This window comes from Panicum virgatum, chromosome 8K (genome assembly GCF_016808335.1).
Source record: "Panicum virgatum strain AP13 chromosome 8K, P.virgatum_v5, whole genome shotgun sequence".
Classification (NCBI taxonomy): domain Eukaryota; kingdom Viridiplantae; phylum Streptophyta; class Magnoliopsida; order Poales; family Poaceae; genus Panicum; species Panicum virgatum.
Genome location: NC_053143.1, coordinates 38,174,202 through 38,197,903, shown reverse-complemented (window position 1 = coordinate 38,197,903; position 23,702 = coordinate 38,174,202). Strand labels below are relative to the sequence as shown.

Below are 23,702 nucleotides of genomic sequence, written 5' to 3'. Positions count from 1 at the left end.
ACCGTCCCATAGAAAGAAGAACAAAGCTGTTGCATTGGGATATGTGCTAATTTGTCCTTGTATATGTATTTCATTGTATTTTTATTTTTTTTCTTCCATTTTTGTCAGGTATAGGCAGTGCTCCATGGGCTGGGTGGCGTTTTTGACAACTTCTACTGTACAATGACATGACATAAAGATGTTTTCATGAGACATAAAGTTTGATGCTTCATGTAACCCCTCACATGCTGCACAGCTGACTATTTGCATGCTTTATTGTATTGGACAGGTGGCACATTTTCCCACCATGTATTTATTATTTAATGCATATTTTGAACCGGAGCCTCTACGCTGCATGCCCAATACAGACTTAGCAACACAAATAAACACACGTAGTATATGTGAGAACAGCCTACTATGACAACAAAGTACAATAGTTAACTTAAATCTAAATTTTTCTCTGTTTTGTTTCTAAAGAACATCAATATTTTTTCTAATGACATAAAATTTTTGTACACCTAAATATATGTCAGTGAACTTGTTCTCAGCAAGTCATACTTTGACTAGATCAAATGTAACAAATATAATACAATACACCTGTCAAAAGTAAATGATAAATCATGATGCACCGGCAGGAACATTGTAGGGACAAAACTCCTTGACAGCTTGTAGAATTTATTTCCTAGGTAAATAAGAATAATCTTCCTACACGGAAATAATTGTTCTCTCCATTACTCAACCACATAACTGATGAGGTACATAAAAATAATTTTATGTTGTAATATGGAGTGCAGATTAGGTACACCAAAATGAGATTGAAGGACTAATTCCTCGTTTATGAAATATGAAGATGAACATACTTCTTTTTATAAATATTTAATGGGGTTTCTTGATGATCTGAGCTTCCAATGTCCTCAAAATTGATTCAGCAACCACAAGAACGACTTTCCAATTCTCGATCTTGTTACACAAAGGTCATCAGTCGTTCTTGCAAAAGCGAAACAGCGGCCTAACTGCTCGGTGAATGGAGTAGTGGTTACCTGAAAGGAATTCAAGACATAGTTTAGATAGGAGCAAGATGTTTCAAAGATCTAAGAAATGACCAAGTAAAATAAAACCCGAAAAATGGTGTACTACAGACGTGTGCTCCTTCAGAGCGAATGTGTACTACAGGCGAAGGCAGACAGCCCTCATATACAAATATACAAATCCTTATCGAGGAAGGATTCCGTGGCTTCTGAGGCATGCCACGTGTCAGCCATCGATTGAGCTATTTTTAGTACAACTGTACTTTTTGATCCAAATAAATCGAAACATGTACATATATCCTTATACGTTATTATGTTGGGAATATATCAGGTGCAAACTAGGTCCTTGGTGCAACCGTGAAAACAACTCATCTTTGGTGTAACCGTGAAAACAACTCATCTCGTGCATCCAACTCCCATCCTACGGTGAGAAGCATTTTACAGTTAACCCCTCGCTTATTCTATTTTTTTAAGGAGATTCCTCCGCTGATCCTATCATGCCGTTGGATGTTCATCATCATGTGTGTAGGGATGGCCGTTTTTACGGTTGCACCATGTGCCCGGTTTGCACTGGATATGCTCTCCATTATGTTGGTTCAAGTTTGTCCGTTCATTTTGGCCAGGTACGTTCGATGCAGCGGTAGCCCAAAAATAGAATCCAGGCCCACGTTCATCCTGTAACAAGGTAAACATGTCAGTAAATTCTTTTACTTTTCGTACGTGCTCTTCTTACTCCAGACTTTGTTTGTGAAACCACACGTCGACCGTACTCATCGATCAATGCATGGCAAGCACACTCAATTACGCCTACATACATCGTTCCAACAATGCTTATAAACTCTGGCTGATGCAGCTACAGCCCACAAATAGAATAATACCTAGACGCACGTTCACCCTATAATAAGATAATTAGACTCATTAACTCTTTTACTTTTTTATGTGTTTGTTGCTATTTTTCTCCACCCCTTCCTCGGAACACATTGACTCTCCTCATCGATACATGATAAGCACACTTAAATTACGTGTATGTACTTCGTTCCAATAATGCTTATAAATACATGTCCTATACATCAGCAGACCAGAAACAAAATAATATATAGCCCCACGTTCACCCTACAATAAGATAGGATGCATTAATTTTTTTTACTTTTTTATATGTCTGCTACTCTTTTGCTTCAGCCTTTCCCCTCTGTATGTGACAAGCACACTCAAATTTACGTGTCCCTACTTAGTTCTAGCATATGCTTCTAAACCAAAAACACGATCGCATCAACAAACCCATCATGTAGACTCGCACTAATATGGGCGTGGTGTTAGCGTGGCTTATCTCCTAATTTTCTATATATCCAGTCAATCAAGGGAACAAAAATGGACACCAAGTACAGTTAAAGACAAGTATCTAATCTAGTACGAACAGGCAATAACACATAAAAATTATACAGCCAAACTATATGATATCAAGGATACGTCATCCTTTTCGGGTATTGTTCTACGAGCTACCATATTTTTAATTATTGTAAAGGTTTAGGTACACCTATCATTATAGTTTAGGTACACCTATCATCATGGTTTAGGTACACACCTGATGTGCAGTATGTAGGAACAAGAAAAGAAAAATAGCAAAACTAGTCTGTCCATCCCGTCCGAGTTTCTAACTAAGAATTAAGCACGGATTATAAACTCCTACATTCTGATTGAACATGTATAGGATTGAACATGTACGCGATTGGGATATGAGTTAACTATTACTCCCTCCGTTCTCGAACCGTAAAGAGCTTTCTAGGTGCCTGTTTCAAACCGTAAAGAGCTTTCTGAAGTTTATAAACTCGGTTTGGAAACTTGGGATTTTCGAAACCAGGGGGTTGCTTCACATAAACTTCTTCTTCAATAAAACCATTCAAGAAGGCAGATTTAACATCCATTTGGAAAACCTTAAAACCCTTGGAAGCAGCAAATGCAAGAAAGATTCGAATAGCTTCTAATCGAGCAACAGGGGCAAAAGTTTCCTCAAAATCAATACCTTGTTCCGAACAACCAAACCATCCTCACTCTGCTTGTTTTTGAAAACCCACTTCGTTCCGATAGGATTACAAGCAGGTGGAGGCTCGACTAAAACCCAAACTTGGTTTCTTTCAAAATTTTCAAGTTCCTCATGCATGGCATTGACCCAATTAGAATCAGAAAGAGCGTGTCCAATATCCTTGGGCTCAAAAGAGGCAACAAATACTGAATGAGCAAAGCCAGCGATACTTGTTACCTTGGACCTAGTGACTCGCTCGTTGAGATCACCTAGCATCTGTTGAGGTGGATGGCGACGCTGAATGTGTCGCGGTGCTTCCCGTGTCGAAGTCGCCTCCTCCTCAACCAAAGCTGGTGCCTCCTCAGGTGCAGCTGGTGAAGCCTGAGTCACCTCCTCGAACAGCCCCCGGGAAGTAGACGTAGTCGGGTCGGGGCCGTCGTCATCATCCGAGCTCGTGGCAGAGATAGCTGGGTCCACAGCACGCGTGGTAGCCTCAGCGTCGCCATCTGCAGCTTCTTCTTCCTCATCTTCAAAGATGGAGGTGCCGAGCTCATCATCTCCTGCAACTTCAAAGACAGAAGAATTGCACGGTGCAGTCTCGTCGAAAGTGACTTCACAAGTCTCTCTGACGATGTTAGTATCAATAATCAGCACACGGTACGCTCTAGAGTGAGAAGCATAACCGAGAAAAATACCGTCAGACGAGCGAGACTCAAATTTATTAAGATTTCCATCTTTCAGCACAAAGCACTGGCAACCGAAAACTCTGAGATGGTCAACACAGGGCTGGCGTCTAAACCGCAACTCATAAGAAGTCCTGTACATGAAAGCACGCAAGAAAATGCGGTTGGACACGTAACAAGCGGTGTTAACTGCCTCAGCCCAGTATTTGCGAGGAGTCCTATGCTCATCGAGCATCGACCTCACCATCTCAACCAGCGTCCGATTCTTCCGCTCTACAACTCCATTCTGCTGTGGAGTGTAGGGAGAAGAATACTGGTGTTCGAGCCCTTGATCACTGCAAAAGGCGTCAAAACGAGCGTTTTTGAATTCTGTGCCATTGTCATTGCAGATCGCTCTCATGGCCTGAGGTAACTCGTTTTTCAACCTCAAGATCAAGTCTCGAACAAACTCGAAAGCCTCATCCTTGGTTCTCATGAAAAAGAACCAATAATAGTGAGAAAAGTCGTCCACAATCACAAGAACGTACCACTTCCCACCAACAGACATCAACCGAGAAGGACCGACAGTGTCCATATGTAGCAACTCTCCAGGGTGAGAGGTCATCACCTGATTAACAAGCGGATGTGAAGTGGCAATCATCTTCTCGTGGCGACACGGATGGCAAACAAGGTCTTTTTCAAACTTCAATTTGGGCAATCCTCGGATTAGGCCAAGTGAGCTCAGTCTAGACAACAAGTCAAAGCTCAAATGTCCCAGTCTCCTATGCCACTTCCACATATCAGAAGAAGGACCAGCCAACAAGTAATGAGAAGGGCCAAAAGGAGTTCCAGAGAAGTCAACCAAGAAAACCCAATCGCGAGATGTAATCCGGCAAACCAAATCTCTCCTGGAATCCAAAACACGCGAGCAACCCTCCTTGAAGCGAACCTCAAACCCCTCATCAAGAAGTTGCGAAACAGAGAGCAAATTAAAGCCAACATTCGAAACCAAAGCAACTTCTCTCAGGGTAAAGCGATCAGAAACTCGAACAGCACCAAGTCCACATACCTTTCCTCTTCCATTATCCCCGAACACAATGTACTCCTTTGAGCGCATCGGGGTGAGGCTGGAGAACCATTTGTCATTCCCGGTCATGTGGCGCGAACAACCAGAGTCCATGATCCACTTGTTCTCCAAGCCTCCGACCTGCACATCAGTAGTGAGACAAAGGGTGAGCAAATGTCTCAACACTGGGGTTAGCAAAGTGAGAAGCAAACCTGTGTCGAGCCATTTGCTCTACAGAAGGGTTAGCAAAACCAGACAAAGCGTATCCCCCGTCCCGTCTACCGCATGACTGACGAACACCACCGCGAGGAAAGTGTGGAGCCTCAAAACCTCCTCCAAAGCCTCGGTCCTGTGGTCCATAGCCATACTGAAAACGACCAGGAGCACGACCGGCAAAGCGACCACCCACTGGAGCACAGTAACCACCACCGTCTCCCTGACCTCCACCTACACGGCGCGCCCTAGCATCTTGCCTACCACCACACCGAGAAGGACCACGCACCCAAGCAGAGTACATGTCCGCATTCCGTCTCTCTCCTCGCAGCCCGCTTCTTCCTGAAGCAAAACTCCTCCAGGTGACCTTCCCTGTCACAGAACTCGCAGTGGTACCTCACCTCACACTTGGGAGGTGGAGGCCTAGCCTGCGGACGGGGAGGAGCAGCCCTCTTCTTCTGGGAAACCTGGGCTGTGGCAGCAGGGAGCATGTCGATGGGGTTCCTCAGCGCATTGGGCTTTGGAACCCAAACCTGCTTCTGCGGATGTGCTTTCGGTGGTTCTTTAAGCACACCATCCACGGGGTCAACAAGCGAAGGCTGTGTGCTCGTGCTAGCAGTGTTTCTAGCAGCCTTGCCAATCTTACCATACAACTTGTCAAAGTCTAACTTCATGTATGTGTAACCGACCCCAAATCCATCACCACGCTTGAACTGCTTAATCATCATGCCCAACTGCGGCTCACTGCTAGAAACCCAACTCAGAATTGCCCTAACATAGGTATTCTCGTTCTCTAAGTTGGCTTTCTCTACCGCAAGACTATCTAAATCAGCAATCAAACCAGGGCAAATAGAGCAGTCAATAGGTGGGCTAGACTCTACGACCTTAGTCTTTCCAAAAGACTTGATCAAAGCGTTCTTCTCCTCTAGCTCCAACCTAAGCGTGGGACAAAGCTTACAAGCGCCAAGCAAAGCAGGCCTAGATCTAAGCTCCTCTAGTTCACAAACAACAGTAGCAAACTTGGACTGTAAAGAAGCTAGATCAGACTTGAAGATAGGACACTCATCGCATTCAAGCACATCACTAACAATGGGAGCGTCCTTGACAAGTTCAAGCTCATGCTTGGCCTTGGCTAGCTCGTGAGACACGTCAGAAAGCGAAGTCTTAGCAATATCTAAGTTCGCGACGTTCTCATCATGCTTGGCACGGAGAGCAACAAGATCATTCATGTGAGATATGCAGCCAGCGCACTCATCCTCACTAGATTTCTCCCTAGCACAAGCCAGCTCAGCCCTAAGCTTTCTACGCTCTCTAGCTGCTTTCTTAAGTAGCCTCTTCTGGTTGCCGAGAGCGGCGTACAACTCCCTAACCTCTGTATCAAGCAGGTCGATCATGGAGTTTACCTCTGAATTGCTCTCGGATCCAGGAGAAGAGCCGGAGTGCGTCGGTGTAGCATGTCCACCCGAAGACGCACGAGCACCATCGGCTTCGCCCGCCATGGTCCAGAAGCTCTTACGCCGACCGTCCGCCAAGCAAAGGCCGATGAAGCCGGTGGCTTCCTTGTCCCGCTTCTTCTTCTTCTTCTTCTTGTAGTCGTCGTCGGAGGTCGTTGAAGAAGAGCGGTCGGTGTCGGAGCTCTTGTCGAGGTCGCTGAGCTGCGCCAGGAAGGCCTTCTCCCGCTTCTTGGCCTTGTACTGGAAGCGCTTCTTGAGCGACTCCTTGTCGAAGCCTCCTCGCCGGTCACGACTGCGGTGCTTGTGGCGCCGACGCTCCTTGTTGGAGCCTCCCTCATCGCGGTCACGGTGGCGGTAGTAGTCGAAGGAGTTGTTCTGGCTACCGCCGGACTTCTTGGGACAATCGGCGACGAAGTGGTTCAGATCGTCGCAGTTGTAGCACCCGGGGTTCTTCTTCCTCTGCCTGTTGTGGTAGACGCGCTGGAACTTGCTGATCAGGAGACACAAGTCGTCGTCGCCCAGCGTCTCCAGCTGCTCATTTGAAACAGAAGGCAAATAGGCAAGAGAAAAGCCAAGAGCAGAGTTAGCGTTAGAGCTCGATCCACCTGGGCCAGTCACAAGAGCAACGCTCTTCGAAGGAGAGGCACCATTGAGCTTGGCTCGTGTCTGATTATCCACCTCCGTGGCCTTGAGCTTGCTGAAAAGCTCGTTCACCGTCAGAGTCTCATAGCCAGCAGACTCAATGATGGTGTTCACCTTGAGATCCCACACAAAGCGATCAAGTGCGTAAAGCAACTTAAGGGCCTTCTCGTGCTCTGTGTACTCAAGGGCATCAGTAGATCTGTTCGCATTGACTTTGTTCACAATCGACTGAAAATGACTGAACATCAAGTCAATGCTCTCACCCGGCTCCTGTGTGAAGTTCTCGTACTCACGCCGGTGAGTCTCGAACAGTCTGGCCTTCACCTGAGGTGTACCCTCGTGGTAGTTCTCAAGACACGTCCAAATTTTGTGGGCTTCCTGAAAACCCTAGACGCATGAGAACTCCGCACGAGAAACGCCAGCGAACAAGGCATTGATGGCTTTGGCGTTAGCCTCATGCTGGGTCACCTGGAGAGGTGTGGTCCGAACAGCAAGCACCTCGTAAAGGTGGTTCGTGGTAATCTCCCAGACATCGGCTCCCATGCTCTCAAGGAAGGCTCTCATGCGAACCTTCCAGTAGGCATAGTCCTCGCCGAAAAACACCGGGATCTTATCAAGACTCGCCATGGTCGCTGAGTGGTTTTCGAACCGGTTAAGGTACTGAAAACCTCAACCAAGCTCTGATACCAATTGAGGGACCGAAGCCGGCGACCAGAGGGGGGGGGGTGAATGGGAGCCGATCAAAATTTCTTCGAAATTTAAACCATCGGCCTATATCCCGAAAATCACCCATGCCCTCAAGCGTTCTGACCAGAGTTTGGAATAGCTATGAAAAAGCTAAACCAACACAAAAGGCCTCGAACGAGCGAGCTAAACCACGAAGCAAATCGGAAGCGAATCGGGAAAGCTGCAGAACTGATCTGCCTGGACCGGTCTGACCGGTTCACTAGACCGGTCTGACCGGTTCACTGGACCGGTCTAACCAGTCGCGGCTTGTTCAAAAACTTGCAGACCGGTCTGACCGGTCTTGCCTACCGGTCTGACCGGTGGCACCCAGAAAACCCCCGAAAACTTGGATTCAAACGATGAATCTCAACCAAACGACCACGAAAATCGATGAAACTTGGGGGATTGCTTCGCCCCTACCCCGTGAACATATCCCCAAGAGATCTCGTCCTAAAGATCAAAGAATCTCGAGAATTCGAGGGGAGATCAAGAAGGATTGAGGTTTTCTCAAAAACTCAAGAAATCCAATTCAAAAGAGCTCTTAATTTCAGAGGGTTTGGGACAGGATCAGAAGCACGAGAATCACATCAAAGAGCTCGTAGAAACCTATTAATCATGTGCACCAAAAACGAAATCGAAATCCATCACACAAGGGCACAAAAACTAGGGGATTGGATTGATTCAAAAGCCCAGAGGGCACAAGGAGGATGGGGCCTCCTTTCCCAATCAAATCCAATACAAACTCTCACAAATCCATGGACTAATTCTACTCTAAAGAGAAGAAGAGAGGGAGGGAGACACAGGGGCGGCGGCCTGGAGAATTAATGAGTCCACGAACAGAATACAAAAGCCGCACTAAACCTAACACAAGTGAAGGGGTATTTATACTCGCGGGACCGGTCAGACCGGTACGCTGGACCGGTCAGACCGGTTGGTTAGACCGGTCAGACCGGTGCCAGGGACCGGTCAGACCGGTTGGCCTGCATCACCCCCTGTACACGATCTCATCCGATAGCCGAGGTTCTTTCTTCGGAACGAAGTTTTCTCCACGATGCCGCCGTCTTAATGAAGATCCAGTCCGCGGTTTTGGAGGGTCCGCGAAACCAGGGTAGGTGGCCGGTTTTAAGAAAACTGCCAAAATCTCACGCACGGGAAGATTCCCGCCTCCACGCCGTGGCCCTAGACGCCATTCCCGCCTCGGCCTTCTGACGGCCCTAGACGCCGCCCGACGCCCGTCACCTCCTCGCCCGCAGCGAGGCCCTAGACGCCGTCGATGCCCGTCACCTCCGTCAGTCCCGAGACCGACGGCCGTGCCTCCACAACTTGGCGTCTTCAACCGCCGTCCGCCTCCTTGGTTTTGTGGCGCAAACCAAGAAACCCGCCTTCCGTCGCCGCTTGCGCCCTCGATCCAGGAGTGGACGCCACAGCTGCCGCCCGGTCCGGGCTCCGGTCCCGGCTGCCCTTCACCGCCGTCCACCGCACGGTCCATCGGCCACAGCACCTCCACGGCAGCTCCCCGTCGACACTCGATGCCCGTGTACCTGCAATCCAAAGACCAAGCGCACGATCACACCGCACGGTTGACAATTCACTCATCACAAGTAGGATAGAGTACTCAACATTCCTCATTTTTCGATGCCTTTAGCATTAATTATCCTGACTATGAGGCTGTTGAATCAGGAGGAGCGGGTCCCTCAGTGAAGCCTGCAGGGGGTGCTCAGCGCGGCCGAGGTCAGAAAATGACGAAGGAGTTGACCTCCGCAGCCGAGCGCACCAAGAGAGGGCGCCCCGACTCGCTGCCGAAGGGAGCTAGCAAGAAGCAGAAGAGCGTTAAGCAGACAACAGTGAAACTGCGAGCTGTTGGGGTTGTCCCTGGAGCACGCGCTCAGCTCTCTCTCGGATTTGCTCACTTGCCCACGCTCTCACACTCGCCAGCGAACCAAGGAAGAGGAAGAACAGGAGACACTGGAACTTGGCGACGAACGCCCCGGCGACGTACGCCTGTATGTTGGCCTTTGATTGAAATTGTAAACACACACGCGGCTACCTCATATGCAAGGGAGCTCGGGGCTATAAATCGGCCTGGAACGCCATGGAGCTTACCTCCACGTTCCATGATCCGCAGGACCCGCACGACGACGCCGGCACTCCCGCACGTCGTGGCCTTATCCATGCAGATCAATGCCACGCACGCCACTCCCCTAACTGACACCGCTTACCATGGCAGCACACCTGCACTCCACTCGCGAGGATGACCTGGACGTCTAGAACGCGACGCAACGCGCTCTGACTCTGTCACGGCCACAGCTTCTCGTGTGACTCCAACTCGACACGGCTGACACACGCCTTACACTGTCACCATCGCAGCCCATGCGCAACGAACTTGCGCAGCCCTGCAGGTGCCTGAACTCGACCACACACTCTACAACGCGACACACGCGAACACTCACACATGCCAGGAAAACACCCATGGCATGACACACACGCACATGTCAAGGTTAGTGCTAACAATCACCCCCCTAAACTTGACATGGCGACTCCATCCAACTCACAGCAGCGCCGGCTCCTCGACGGCGTCTGCCAGTAGCGCCTTGCCACCGCGCGACTTGGGGCAGTACTTGGCGATATGGCCGCGCTCGCCGCAGTTGAAGCACCTCCCTCGGTGGCGGCGCCCCGAACGCCCGCTTGCCCCCGAGCACGTGCTGTTGCGGTCGTCCTCGTCACGATCGCCTCCATGGCCGCTGCCGCCACCGTGCGCCCGCTCCTTGCCGCCGCGCTGGCGCCGACGTGCCACCCACTGCTCCTCGTTGAGGAGCAGCTGCTGGATGCCCTTCTCGATGCCGTCCGCGGCTTCCTCAGCGTCGGCGTCCTCCGCCACTCGCAGCCGGCCGATAAGTTCCTCCACTGACATCTTGTTGAGGTCGGAGTGCATCTCGATCGACACCGCTACCTGCTTGTACCTCTTCCGGACCACGCGCAGCATCTTCTTCACCACACGGCTGTCCTCCATCTCCTTGCCAAGCTCGCCTAGCTTGTCGACGAGCCCGATGACGCGCATCGCGAAGTCGTCGACGGACTCCCTGTCGCGGAGCGTGATGTTCTCAAACTCCATCACGAGCCGCTGCACGACCGAGGACTTCACGCGATTGTCGCCGACCCTCATCTCCTTCAAGGCCGCCCACGCTTCCTTCGCGGACTTCTTCTTGGCGAGGCGAGACTTCATGTCCGGCGGCACCCCGCGCAGGATGGCGGCCAACGCCCGCCGATCCTTGGCATGCTCCTTGCACTCGGCCTCCACAGCGTCCCAGAGCACCATCGCCTCCAAGCACACCTGCATGACCAACGACCACTCATGGTAATTCGTCTTGGTCAGCAGCGGCAGCTCGACGGCGTTGGCGTTGGCGACGATCTTCGACGAGCTCGCCATCGTCTCCGGCTCTGATGCCAATTGTTGGGGTTGTCCCTGGAGCACGCGCTCAGCTCTCTCTCGGATTTGCTCGCTTGCCCACGCTCTCACACTCGCCAGCGAACCAAGGAAGAGGAAGAACAGGAGACACTGGAACTTGGCGACGAACGCCCCGGCGACGTACGCCTGTATGTTTTGGCGACGAACCAAGGAAGAGGAAGAACAGGAGACACTGGAACTTGGCGACGAACGCCCCGGCGACGTACGCCTGTATGTTGGCCTTTGATTGAAATTGTATACACACACACGGCTACCTCATACGTAGGGGAGCTCGGGGCTATAAATCAGCCTGGAACGCCATGGAGCTTACCTCCACGTTCCATGATCCGCAGGACCCGCACGACGACGCCGGCACTCCCGCACGTCGTGGCCTTATCCATGCAGATCAATGCCACGCACGCCACTCCCCTAACTGACACCGCTTACCACGGCAGCACACCTGCACTCCACTCGCGAGGATGACCCGGACGTCTAGAACGCGACGCAACGCGCTCTGACTCTGTCACGGCCACAGCTTCTCGCGTGACTCCGACTCGACACGGCTGACACACGCCTTACACTGTCACCATCGCAGCCCATGCGCAACGAACTTGCGCAGCCCTGCAGGTGCCTGAACTCGACCACACACTCGACAACGCGACACACGCGAACACTCACACATGCCAGGAAAACACCCATGGCATGACACACACGCACATGTCAAGGTTAGTGCTAACACGAGCCAGCAAGTCGCTGCAGCTGATCAAGGCTGCCAAAGACGTTGTTGCGGCTTCGGCGAAGAGGGAGGCCGACGCTTCGGAGGTTCCTGGTACCGATGCCCCGGCTGCCGCCGGGGGCGGTGGCCACACTGCTTTATTAGGTTCGGCTGCTACTTCGACCGTAGCGGGCACGCTGATGTCCTCCAAGGTTAAGTTGTTTCTATGATTTCTTTTCATCTGCATTGTTGTTTTTGCCATGCGTGAGACCTTGCTGAGTTGACTTGCTTCTGGTTTTGATAGGTTGCTGCACCTGCCCCTAAGCGCATGCCGTCTGCTGTGCATAACATCAGCAATGACGAAGAGGAGGAGGTGGATACGTTTCTCTCAGGTAGGAGTCCCCCTCCTCATAGCCCGAGAAGGATAGCGCTGATCCGGCGGATGTATGCTTCAGGTCGCGAAGCCATTGCAACACCTCCAGAGAAGTCTCCGGTCTGGGAGGCCTCGAAGGCGGCTTCGCTAGAGAAGCTGGCGGCTGTGCGAGCTCCAGGGGCGACTTCGTCGGCCCTCACTATGGTGAGCGCGGGTGCCAGTGGGTCTCGTCCTTCGCAAAGGCCCAGTGGTGTTGTCACCGTGAACCTTTGGGAGGGGCCCCTTGGCGGAGGGGAAAACACTCGCTTGCTGGCTTCAACGTCCGACCTCGGCTATGCGGATAACTTCGCGTGCTTCGGGGGGAGCCCCTCGAGGTCATTTGAGTGCCTTTGTGTCCGATGATGATGCTGATGTTGCTCACCGCTTTGGGCGAGGCGTGTGTGTGCCTGACGTGGAGGCCAAGCTTCGGTCCTCGTCTCTTGAGGTCCTTGTAGAGAGCTTGAATGTCCTGAGCACGAAGGTAGCTTCGCTAGCTTGACTGTTCCCTCTGATTTGATGCCCGGATATTTTGAGTTATGTACTGAACTGTGATACTTTGACTATGCAGCATTTTCTTTTGATGAAGGTGCTTCGAGATCGCCACGCCACAGAAATGGTGAGCCAGATCGAGGAAGCCCGCGTCTTGAAGGAGCAGCTAGCTAACATTGACCGTGGGAATTCGAAAAAAGCCGAGGACGCGACTGCTCTCGAGGATGAGATCGTTAGGCAACGGACAGCCATGGTGGACCTTGAGAAGGAAAACTCAGCCCTTCGGTGGTCCCTGGAAGATCTAAAATAGGAGAAGTCCACGCCGACGGCCAGGGCGGAGAACCCAGAGGCTTCGCTTGTCGAAGCCAATCAGGCTACTCGGGACCGGGCGAAGGCCTTGGACGATAAGGAGAAAGCTATGAAGGCCCTTGAAAAGGAAATGTAGGCGTTAAAGCTGAGCCTTCATGCGAAGGCTGTGGCATGCGCCAATGCCTTTCAGGCTGCTTCGGCCCATGTTGGAGCGAAGACAGCCGATCAAGACTTCACTAATGGTGAGCCTGGCGGGGTCCTGGACTGGGTTTTGGGAGAAGCTTAGGCCTTTCCCGAAGTCATGGATTCCTACGGAAGCCATTGTACTCTTCTCGGGGCCCAGGCCGCGGCTACGTCGCATGAGCTCTTGGGCTGTGGACACGTTAAGGACGCTCTTCGCACCGGGCAGGAGTTGGCCAGCCCTGGGACGGTCCTGAATTGCTCTGTCCCTAGCCGAAAGCTTGGGCGCAAGGTAGTGCGGAAGGTGTGGGATGGCGGACTTCGTGCGGAAGTCAGAGGCCTTATCGAGAAACAGCTGCGAGAGGTACCTACTTGGCTCGTGCAACGTTTTGCTTCGCATGCTTGTTTTGACTTCGCGTTTTGATTTTCGAGCTTCCTTCTGCTTTTGCAGGAGGAGAAAAAACAAGAGTGTCGGGCTTCGGAGGATACCACTGCTGCTGGCTCGAGTGCGGCTACCCCTTTGACCACTGGTGGACCAAGAGACGGTGGCGATGCCGCATAGAAGCCTGGAGATTAGCTGCTTGCACTCCGTATCTATAGTCGTGTTAGGGTGGTCTAGTTGCAAGAGTGATGTTTCATGTAATGGTTGTACTTTGTTGTGTCTGACATTTGTGTGATGTGGATCTCTTGCATGCTTCGCATGCTTTAAGTACTGGGTCCCGACTTCGTCGGGTTCGAGATTTGTTCGGTTGTTGATGCTTTTCGTTTGACTTTTTGTGCTTTGGCTTCCCCTTCGTTTTTATGAGCGAAGCGTTTACCGTCGGCGCGCTGTTGTGTTTTTGTCTTGACGTGCCTCAGAGTTTTTGTGCTTTGCGGGCTTGCATCTTTGAGCTGGCCTATAGATGTCCAAATGGGCCGGGTCTACCGGGCGGCCCGAAGCACGGCACGACACGACACGGCAGACCTCGGGCTCGTGCCGGCCCGGCCGTACCTCGTGCCATGCCTGGGCCGTTGGTGAGGCACGCCGGGCTGGCCCGGGCACGGCCCGTTTCTTTTTTATAGTGATTTCTGAGCAAAAATATTTATATTAAGAACAATTATACTAAGAAAAACACAAATGAAGCTTGGTTTAGTGGTCAGATGAGGGTGTCAGGGCATCCAGCCTCTCAGACCACGGTTCGAACCACCTTTCATTCAAAAATGTGTTGTATTTTTGCTTCTCTCGTGTGAAGGCCCAGCAGGGCTGCCGTGCCGTGCTTGGGCCGTGACTATGGCCCATGGGCCGGCACAGCACGGCCCGCTCACCCTCCCGTGCCGTGCCTGGCACGGTTGTTTTCGTGCCGTGCTTTAACGGGCCCGGCCCGGGCTGTGCCGAGTGGCCCTTTTGGACATCTTTAAGCTAGCCGCCCAACCCGAACGCATCGCTACGCGGAGCGCAGCCGCGTTGTCGTTGTGTCATCAATTGGCAAAGTACGATGTGGTTAGGAGTTGGCGGTAGGACTGGCGGGGTTGTTGGTGGTTGAAGGGTATAAATGCGAAGTACTATTTTTGTCCTTGATTTTGCCGGGTAGTACTGACTTAGGTGGGAGTTCGGCCGGCGCATTAAATTCACTTTGCGCTCCCGATCCCTATATAAAGGGAGGCCAGGGGTGGAGGCTTCATTGTAGCTGAGACGGCGGTGAGTGGTAGAGTGTCATGGGAGAAGGCCTCCCTTCGCATAGCTTTAGCCACTTCGCATTTCGAGTCGCTAGATTGAGCTCAGATGTCTTCCTATGGGTTAGGGTCTTAGGCCTCTCCCGGCGCCAACATTGAGCCCAGATGGCTTCCTACGTGGATCTAGTGGGACCCATTGTTGGCGTGGGCTCGCTCGCTGCTGGATCTTCTGCGGCGATTTGCAATGCCAACTGGCTGCGCAGTTCTACGGCGAGGTGAGCTTCGGGTTCGGTGTGCCGGCCTCAACCGTTCGCACGGCGCCACTCAAGGTGACCCATCAGCCGAGATTATCTTTTCCACGGTTGGTGGGGTGCCCTGGGAGACAAAGGAGGCGAAGGCGTCAGTCCCCTACCGCTAGGCTCCCGCGAGTACTTCCTCCCACACATCCACTGGTAGGGTTTGCCCATCAACAGATGCCCTTCGCACCTCTAGCGGAAGGTCCTGTCGAGCGAGGTTCACCCTTCAGGCAGGCCTTGGCAGAAGTATTTCTGTGGCAGCCTTCGGCGGAAGCGGGCCCTGAGAAGTGGCTTTCACTTCGTCCCTTGTTGTGGCGCTTACCAAGCCCCTGTGGTTTACTATGAGGCCCTTCTGAGGAAGTCTACCATCGTGCTTACGCAGCCCTTGAAACGAGGGGGCAAGGTTGGACTTTGCTGGGGGCTTTGTATATCCCTTATTGGGCCTTTGTGCCCTTCTTTTGGTTTGTTGTAACTTAGTTTCGTTCCCTTATGCAATGTTCTGTGTGTTGGCTTGAGGCAGCAACTGCACTTTCGGAATCTGCCTGCGTGCGGTGTTTCAAAGGCTTCAGCTTGCGTTTGTAATACATGTGATTTTAATGAGACTTATTACCCCATGTGCTTGGTTGTATAGTCGCCGCAATCGGCCGAAGGGGCGCGGGGGAAAACTTGTCATTTCCGAAGTAAAAACCGCCTCCCCCCTTTTCCCCCGCGGACGTTTGGGCGAGCTGAGCGACTTTGTTTGTGGGGGAGTCACCACGAAGTGGGTCATCAATCATGGTGTTGCGTTTAAACCTCATGGAGCTATGTGTGACGCGACTTTGCGCGTTCGGTTGTCCCTGTTCGCTTGGCATGACTTCGCGTTGTGGCTTTTTGCCATCTTTCGTCCCTGTGTGCTAAAGCGAGCGCGAAGTGTATGGCTTTTGTCGCGTCCTCTTTAGTTGCAGTAGCGTTACGCTATTTTTCGCACTTCGATTCGCATAACTGGCTCTGCGGAATGCGTAGAGATTGTTTTTATTCTCTTGCGTTGCCTCAGCCCCTGCCTTACATTTCTTTTGCGAGTCGTATGTATGAAGTATGCCGTTGGCCTTCGGATGAGGGCTTTTCGAGTGATTCGGCATCGTGCCGTTATTGGCACTTTGATTCGTTAAGCTGAAACGCGAAGGGCAGCTTGTCCTTGCCGCAGTCTTTTTTTTTCAGTGCTGCGGCATCTCGCCGCCATTTGCACTTTGGTTCATTACACCGACGGGCAAAGGGCATCTCGTCCTTGCGACATCTTTTTCTTTTTTAGTGCTGCGGCATCTCGCTGTCATTTGCACTTCGCTTCACGCTGCCGAATTGCTGTTCTAGATTCATAGCGTGCAATAGAGATAGATCAGGCGCTCGCACGAGATTCTAGGCCTGCTATTTTGCCCTTCGGCGATACCCTTCGAAGGTAGCTAGTGGCTTACCCTTCGAAGATTCGCTGGGCTTCCCACCGTTTTGGGGAATGTGGCCTTTCTTTCATTTTGCCACGGGGATTACATGAGTCCGTCCCATTAAAAAACCTCACACCCCGGAGACGGGCTTCCCCTATGAGCAAAAAGGGTGCGGCTCCTTTTTACATAAAATGCGAAAAGAAAAGAGAAGGATAGAGGATGGCCAATGCCTCTATGGATGATACCTCCGAAGGTCGTTTATATTCTACGACCTTGGAAGCCGATTGCCGTCCAAGTCTTGCAACCTGAAGGAGCCCGGCCTTCGGGAGTCTTTCACCAAGTAAGAGCCTTCCCACTTACTTTGGAATTTCCCTGTGTTGTCTGCGTTTGCTACCCTTCACAGTACGAAGTGTCCCGGCTTGATACTTTGGATCTTCACCCTTCTATCTCTCCACCTCTCTGTCTCTTCTTGATACTTGTTTATGTTCTCGATGGCCTACAATCTGACTTCTTCTGTTGTGTCTTGGGTTACGTGCTGGTCAGGTACTTCGGCCTCTTGTCGTTCAAGTTCTTTTGCTGCCATGACCCTTGGTGAGCTATGGTTCGCTTCTTCTGGCGTCATGGCTTCTTCGCCGTGCAGCAGCTTGAATGGTGTGAAGCCTGTTGCCCTGGACTTCGTGGTGTTGTGGCTCCAGACAACCTTTACCATCTCTTCGACCCTTTTACTCTTCGGCAGCCACACTAGCGTTTTGGACATTCTGTACAGTATGATGCTGTTTGCCCTTTCTACCTGGCTGTTGGAGTCTGGGTGGCGTACAGAGGCAAAGTTGTTTAGCTTCGTGCCGATCTGGAAGCAGGAGTCTCTAAAGTGCTGGGAGTCGAACTGTGTTCCATTGTCAACAGTAAGGGATCTTGGCACACCAAAGCGGCAGACGATGTTCTGCCAGAATAATTTTTAGATTGTGGCAGAAATGATGGAATGGAGTGCTCTTGCTTTGATCCACTTGGACAACTATTCTATTGCCACTACTGCATAGCGAAGGTTGCCTTGAGCTGCTAGCATTGGGCCAATTATGTCTATGCCCCACCGCTAGAATATCCAGGTTGGTGCTATCAGCTGCGAGTACGAAGCCGGGCCGTGCTGTTGTCTCACCGTGCGTTTGTCGCATGTTTTCATGATTTCTTCTACATCTGCCGCAGCCTTCGGCCAGTAGAAGCCCTAGTGAAGTGTCTTTCCCAGCAAAGCTCTTGAGCTGATGTGCGAGCTGCAGGTTCCGCTGTGGATCTCTTTCATGAGCTCTCTGCCTTCGTTTCTTGAAACAGACTTAAGAAGGGGAGCCCCTATTCCCTCCTTGTAGAGTTATCCACTGATGAGCTTGTACTGCCTGATTCGCTGAGCCATTTTGGTTACCCATGCTTCGTCTTCATCTGAATAGTTATTGCTGAGGAAGGCGATGACCTCCGACCGCCAATCATCGCTCTGGACTGGTGATATTGAAAGGACTGACCGTTCTTGGAGCTCGACAGATGGGGCTTTGAGTATTTCAAAGAATACTTCCGGGGGTAGCTGGCTTCCTTCAGAGCATGCTCTTGCGAGGGCATCGGCTTCGTCATTCTCAGTTCGGTTAATATTTTTTTTACTAAAAAACCTTCGAAGTGTGATTCCATTCTTCGGATCACTTGCAAGTACTTCTCCAACCTTGGATCTCTTGCTTTGCAGGATTTGTCGATATTTCCTGTGATGACTTGAGAATCAGACTTGAGAACCGCTCTTTTGACTCCCATGGCTTTGAGTTTTCTTAGGGCGAGTGTTATGGCTTCGTACTCCGCAACATTGTTGGTTGAGTTGAACTCGAGCCTGACTGCATATTTTGTTTTAGCTCCCTTTGGTGAGATTATGATGACCGAAGCCCCTGCCCCTTCGCTGTCCAGGCGCCATCGCAGTACACTTCCCATATTTGTTATTGTAATGGTAACTGCACTTCCTGATCTGTTGGCGTCCAGTCGACAATGAAATCAGCTAAGGCTTGGGAGTGTATAGTTGATCTTTGTTGACGGCACTTAAGCACGGCAAACCTTATACTGCAAGCGCACAGTATCGTGGTAGCTTTTCCCCAGGATGAGTATCATGGGTTTTATCAATCCAGGAAACGAACTAATAAAGAATTAAATAACAAGAGTTTAAAGCAAACAAAGGATATAAAAGGGATTCTAAACTACCTCTAAACTAGCCCTAAACTATATCTAATCTACGTCTAATCTATACTAAATATATAATAAGATAAGCAATTAGAACTCAACAAGAACAATGATCAAAAGGGTATTAACCAAAGTCTAATCTAGCTCTAATTGGATCCAAGACAAGCATGATAAAGCACACCAAAGAGATTAAAGCAACAAGATAACTAGTAGCTCAAGGTAGACAAACCATGTTCATGCATGATCATCATAGCATAATTAAATCAAGATCAAACAACCTAATCCCCCGTATCAGTTTAACCTTTCCGTGGGCTCTACTGTCACTAGGCAAACCCTGTAATCGACAAGAAACTTTCAACAGGCATACATAATTAGAGCATGCATTCCCTAATTACTTCACATAGTCTAATAACATAATTAGAGCAACTAGAACTTCTAATCACCATGATCACAAGAACTAGAAACACAACTATATCATTATATTAGTAAACTAGATCATCGATCAAGAACGCTAGATGAACATAACCTTTAAAGACATGATCTAATCAACAAGCATCTAGACCTAAAGTTAATTAGAGCTAGAACAAGAATATGATAATTAGACATGAATAATACTTCATTAGTAAATTGTATCATACTTACAACCACGGCCGTAGCTTCTTGATGATACAATTAGACCTCTGGAGCAAGGTAATTAGAGCACCATGCAAGGGCTCTAATCACCTCTGCGAATTAGAAGAACTCTAATCCTAGACTAGAAACTCGACCCTCAGCTCTCCTCTAGTTGATGTCCCTCTTCTCTACATCCTATCGCCTTGATAATGAATTGGATGGTCGAACCAAGGGCCTACCCCGACTATATATACCCTGGAGAAGGTTCCGTAAAAAGGAAACTGGAAACCGACTCAGGAACAGGGGGGTCGGCCGACCAGAAGGCCCAAAGTCGGCCGACCTCAGCCCTTCCTTCGCCCGTTTCTTTCAATCTTTCACCGGTAGATAGCTTCACGCTTAAGAAATATATGTGCGGGGGTTCTTGGACTCTTAGGGCTCTGGAATCTTCGGTATTCTTCGAGGTTGGATGAGGTCTTCTAGCTTTTGATATATCGAAAATATTTTCTCCATAAATTCTTCCAAAACTTGTAGCTCTTGATATCTCTATGAAGTTTCTGATTTAAGAAAGCCTTGATTAACACAGTGACAGCCCATGAATTAACCAAACCCTTCTCTTGTTATCTTCTTCATAGAATAACGTCTCAGAGGTCTTTTCTTACTTGCCACTAATTATGATGAATTTCGCGAGAAATCGGTCAAAAACCTGTAAAAATCACATATAGCAAATTTCCAAGACAATATTGCAAAATCCACAATAATTGGTGATAATTGTTAGTAAAAGATAAAGTTAACGCATAAAAATAGTGAAAAACCACGCAAAATGATATAAAATATTTGTACATATGTCGCGTCAACAAAATCCGCACTCTTAAACCTTACTCGTCCTCGAGTAAGTCAAGAATCAGCGTTGCCTTACATTATCTTTTTCATACCTTAATCTTAATTAATCAAACTAACAAGCTCTCTCGAAATTTTAGTGTGTGCCAGCAAATCATGAAAGAAAAGATATTCAACTAAGCTCATCCCACAACAAAAGAATTAGCAAGAGTTCAAATTTATCAATGACACATCTCCTCATTTTAGCAATATGTTTTTGAAAAAGATAACCAAACATTTAAGAGATTAAATTCTTGCAAAGCCGAAGGAACACACTCAACTCTCCAGTCTCTCAATATCTAAATGATCTTCAATAAATATATATATAAAAGGTGGAAGCTTATCTGGAGCTTGGTATGAATCCTAATCAAAACTTGTTTTCAAAATATTGTCAAACCAAGAAAGAAATCTGCTGGTTTTACTGAGACTTGTCAAAAAGGTCATGGAATAAAATAATGTTGAGAGGGAAAGGATGGAACACACACATTTAGAAGAGTGGACATGTGCAAGTTTCAATGGATGATCTCAAGGCACAAATGAAGTCCTTGCTATCGGATTGCACATGGTTGCAAAATTTCTGGAGTATATATAAATAGGATATCCCTCGCTAAAACTATATATAAAAGTCTTTAAAAATACTTAGAAGATTATTGAGGGGCAATATGTTTTTTCTCTTTTTTTGTGGCGACACCTGGCCTTTCTTTTTTTTTATTTTTCTCTTTTCTCCTTTTCCTAATTCTACCTTTCTCTCTCTCTCTCTTTAATTTCATAATATTTTTTTCTTTTCTTTTTTATGCCTCCTCAAAAATCTTAATATAAAAATTCCTAATAATAATAACAGCTCTTCATCCCCACTCTTGAACAATACTCGCCCTCGCCCTCGAGTATATGTCTCTAAAACAATTAACTTAGAGGATAGAGTTTTCTAAAAAGAGAATAATATTTAAATCCTTAAATACTCCAGAAAATAATAGGTTGTGGTCAAGGAGGATACACAAAAAGATAATCTTGGTTTAAGGGTGGATATCCAGCGAAGTTTGTAATCTCTCCAATGCAGAGAGACACAATGCATGAATAGAAAGGCTAGCAAAAAAAAAAGATACGCAAAGGATTGACCAGCTTCTAAGTCTCATACCCTAGATCACAGTCTTGATCCAACTCATTTGAAAAACAAATTTGATAAATCTAAGGTTTTAAAATACATATGGATCTGGTAGGAATGGCTATTGCAAGATAATCTCATAAAGTTGATGATGACATTTATAAGCAATAAAAATAAACAAGGAGATGATCATGATAAGAATTAAACTTTGCAAAAATTAAATCATATGGGTCTTTATGAACAATCATAATCAATCATAATTTTGCTGGCTAGATCAATTAAACATGTTTTATGAGAGCATGCTAATTTAACTAATCAAAATCAAAGCTTGATAAAGATAAAGAGGCAACTTTCATCATTTTCTTGAAAGCATAGTTATCATTAATTAATTAAGCATAGACCATGGTTATAGCATAAATACACTATAAATCTAAACTAACACACTAAAAACAGGAGAAACACAAAGGGAACACCAAATTGATAGACAAAGGTAAATATTTGCAGAATTCAAAAAATGAAAAGAGAAGGTGTTAGAAATATGTTACCGGATATTCCTTCAATTTCTTTGTTATCAAATAATTCCCTGCAAAACAATTCAATTGCACATACTACTCTCGAGGTAACGGTCAAGAGTAGAAGCAGTTTACCATAATCTAAAAAAAAATATTCCCAAAGACTTTTAACTTGCGGCCTAATTAATCTTAATAAAGAGAAACAAAAATCAAATGCAAATGTGTAATTATGCAAGAGATAAGCATATAAACTAAGACAATGATTAAATCAAGTTATAAACTCCATGTTCACAACATGATTGGTAAGTCTCTCTATAGCCATAAAAATTAATAAACCAAAGTTAAAAACACCATGTTTTCTCAAGGTTATTAAGTTATAAAAGCACAAGAAAAACAAAGCACATTGCAAAGATTTTAAACTTGTCAACGAAATTATGGATAACTAGCAAGGTTAATTAACTTCATCATGATGATCAACAATCTAATCTAAGCACCATGCTTACACAAAATTGCTAAGGAAAAACATTTGCGCAATGTTATCATGAAAATGAAAGCACACATCATGAAGTTAAATAAACAACCAAGCCAATCATAATGCAAACATGAAATTCTAATCTAAATGCAAAAGGGTGGTTTATGTATGAAAATAACATGAAAGATAAAAACTAAACTGAAAAGAGTTAACACTTATTATTGAATACTAAGAAACAAAGCACTCCAATTAGTTTAGAAAATCAAATATGTTAACCTAACAAAGGTAGAAAGCTTATCCACAAGAGATATGATTAGCAAGAAACTTTCAATTAAACCAAATGATGATGATCTCAAATTAAATCTAAACACCGTGTTTACACTTAATTTATCAAGAAGAAAACTCTGCAGCGTATCAACATAAAATAAAAAAAACTCTCATCATGAAGTTTAAGAAAAATTCAATACTAACATAGCAAGTGTGAAGAAATAAATGAAAATGCAAATGCAAGACAGAAAACATAGATAAAAATGATGTGATGGTGTTTAACTAAAACAAAGATTAGATTAAGTTAACTAGCCACACGCTAAATATTCTAAGGGTGGTGTCATGCTTCCCATTTCTCTCTAAAAAGACTCAAAAGACTCTTAACACTAAAAAGAACTAATTAAATGGGTTGCCTCCCGAAAAGCGCTTAATTTAAAGTCATAAAGCTAGACTTCTTATTTACCTTCATTTGAAGTGAAGCCATGGTCCTTGGAGTAAGAATCCGGAGTGTCAATGCAGCTTGATAACTTGATTATGCAGCTTCATTGTGTCTTGATCATAGCATCACTTGTGTGCACAATCCTCTGCTTGTGTGTTCATGTGCCAATGTCTTTGAAGCTCCTTGCAACTGAACTTGATCATGAAAATCCCATGAAAGCACTGCCCAAGCCTTCTTCATCATTGTTGTCATCATCTTCCTCAAGTAGTCACCACCATTGTTGCTGCCACCTCCTTCTTCATGGAATATCTCATTGATTTCAAACAGAACATCCCTCAAATAATAGATCCATTGGATAGACTCTGAAATTATCTTTCCAACGAGTACTTATGCGTTAAAATCCGATTCCGTATGGAGTTATGCCCTTTTTACTCAAGCACTGCGTTCTGTCCAGACTTCAATTCAGCTCGCGCAGCCTTCAATGAATTGCACATTGCTCCTTATAGAAATCTCCAAATT

General features: G+C 47.7%; 1 protein-coding gene across 1 annotated transcript; it reads right to left on the bottom strand.

Moving 5' to 3' along the window:
- Positions 1-10,338: 10,338 nt before the first annotated feature.
- LOC120645691 lies at positions 10,339-11,975 on the bottom strand. Its single transcript, XM_039922452.1, has 2 exons — positions 11,465-11,975; positions 10,339-11,382 (listed from the first exon to the last, which is right to left on the bottom strand). The coding sequence occupies exon 2, from the start codon at positions 11,215-11,217 to the stop codon at positions 10,339-10,341; it is 879 nt and encodes a 292-aa protein (XP_039778386.1). The 5' UTR covers positions 11,218-11,382; positions 11,465-11,975.
- Between the last annotated feature and the right edge of the window lie 11,727 nt (positions 11,976-23,702).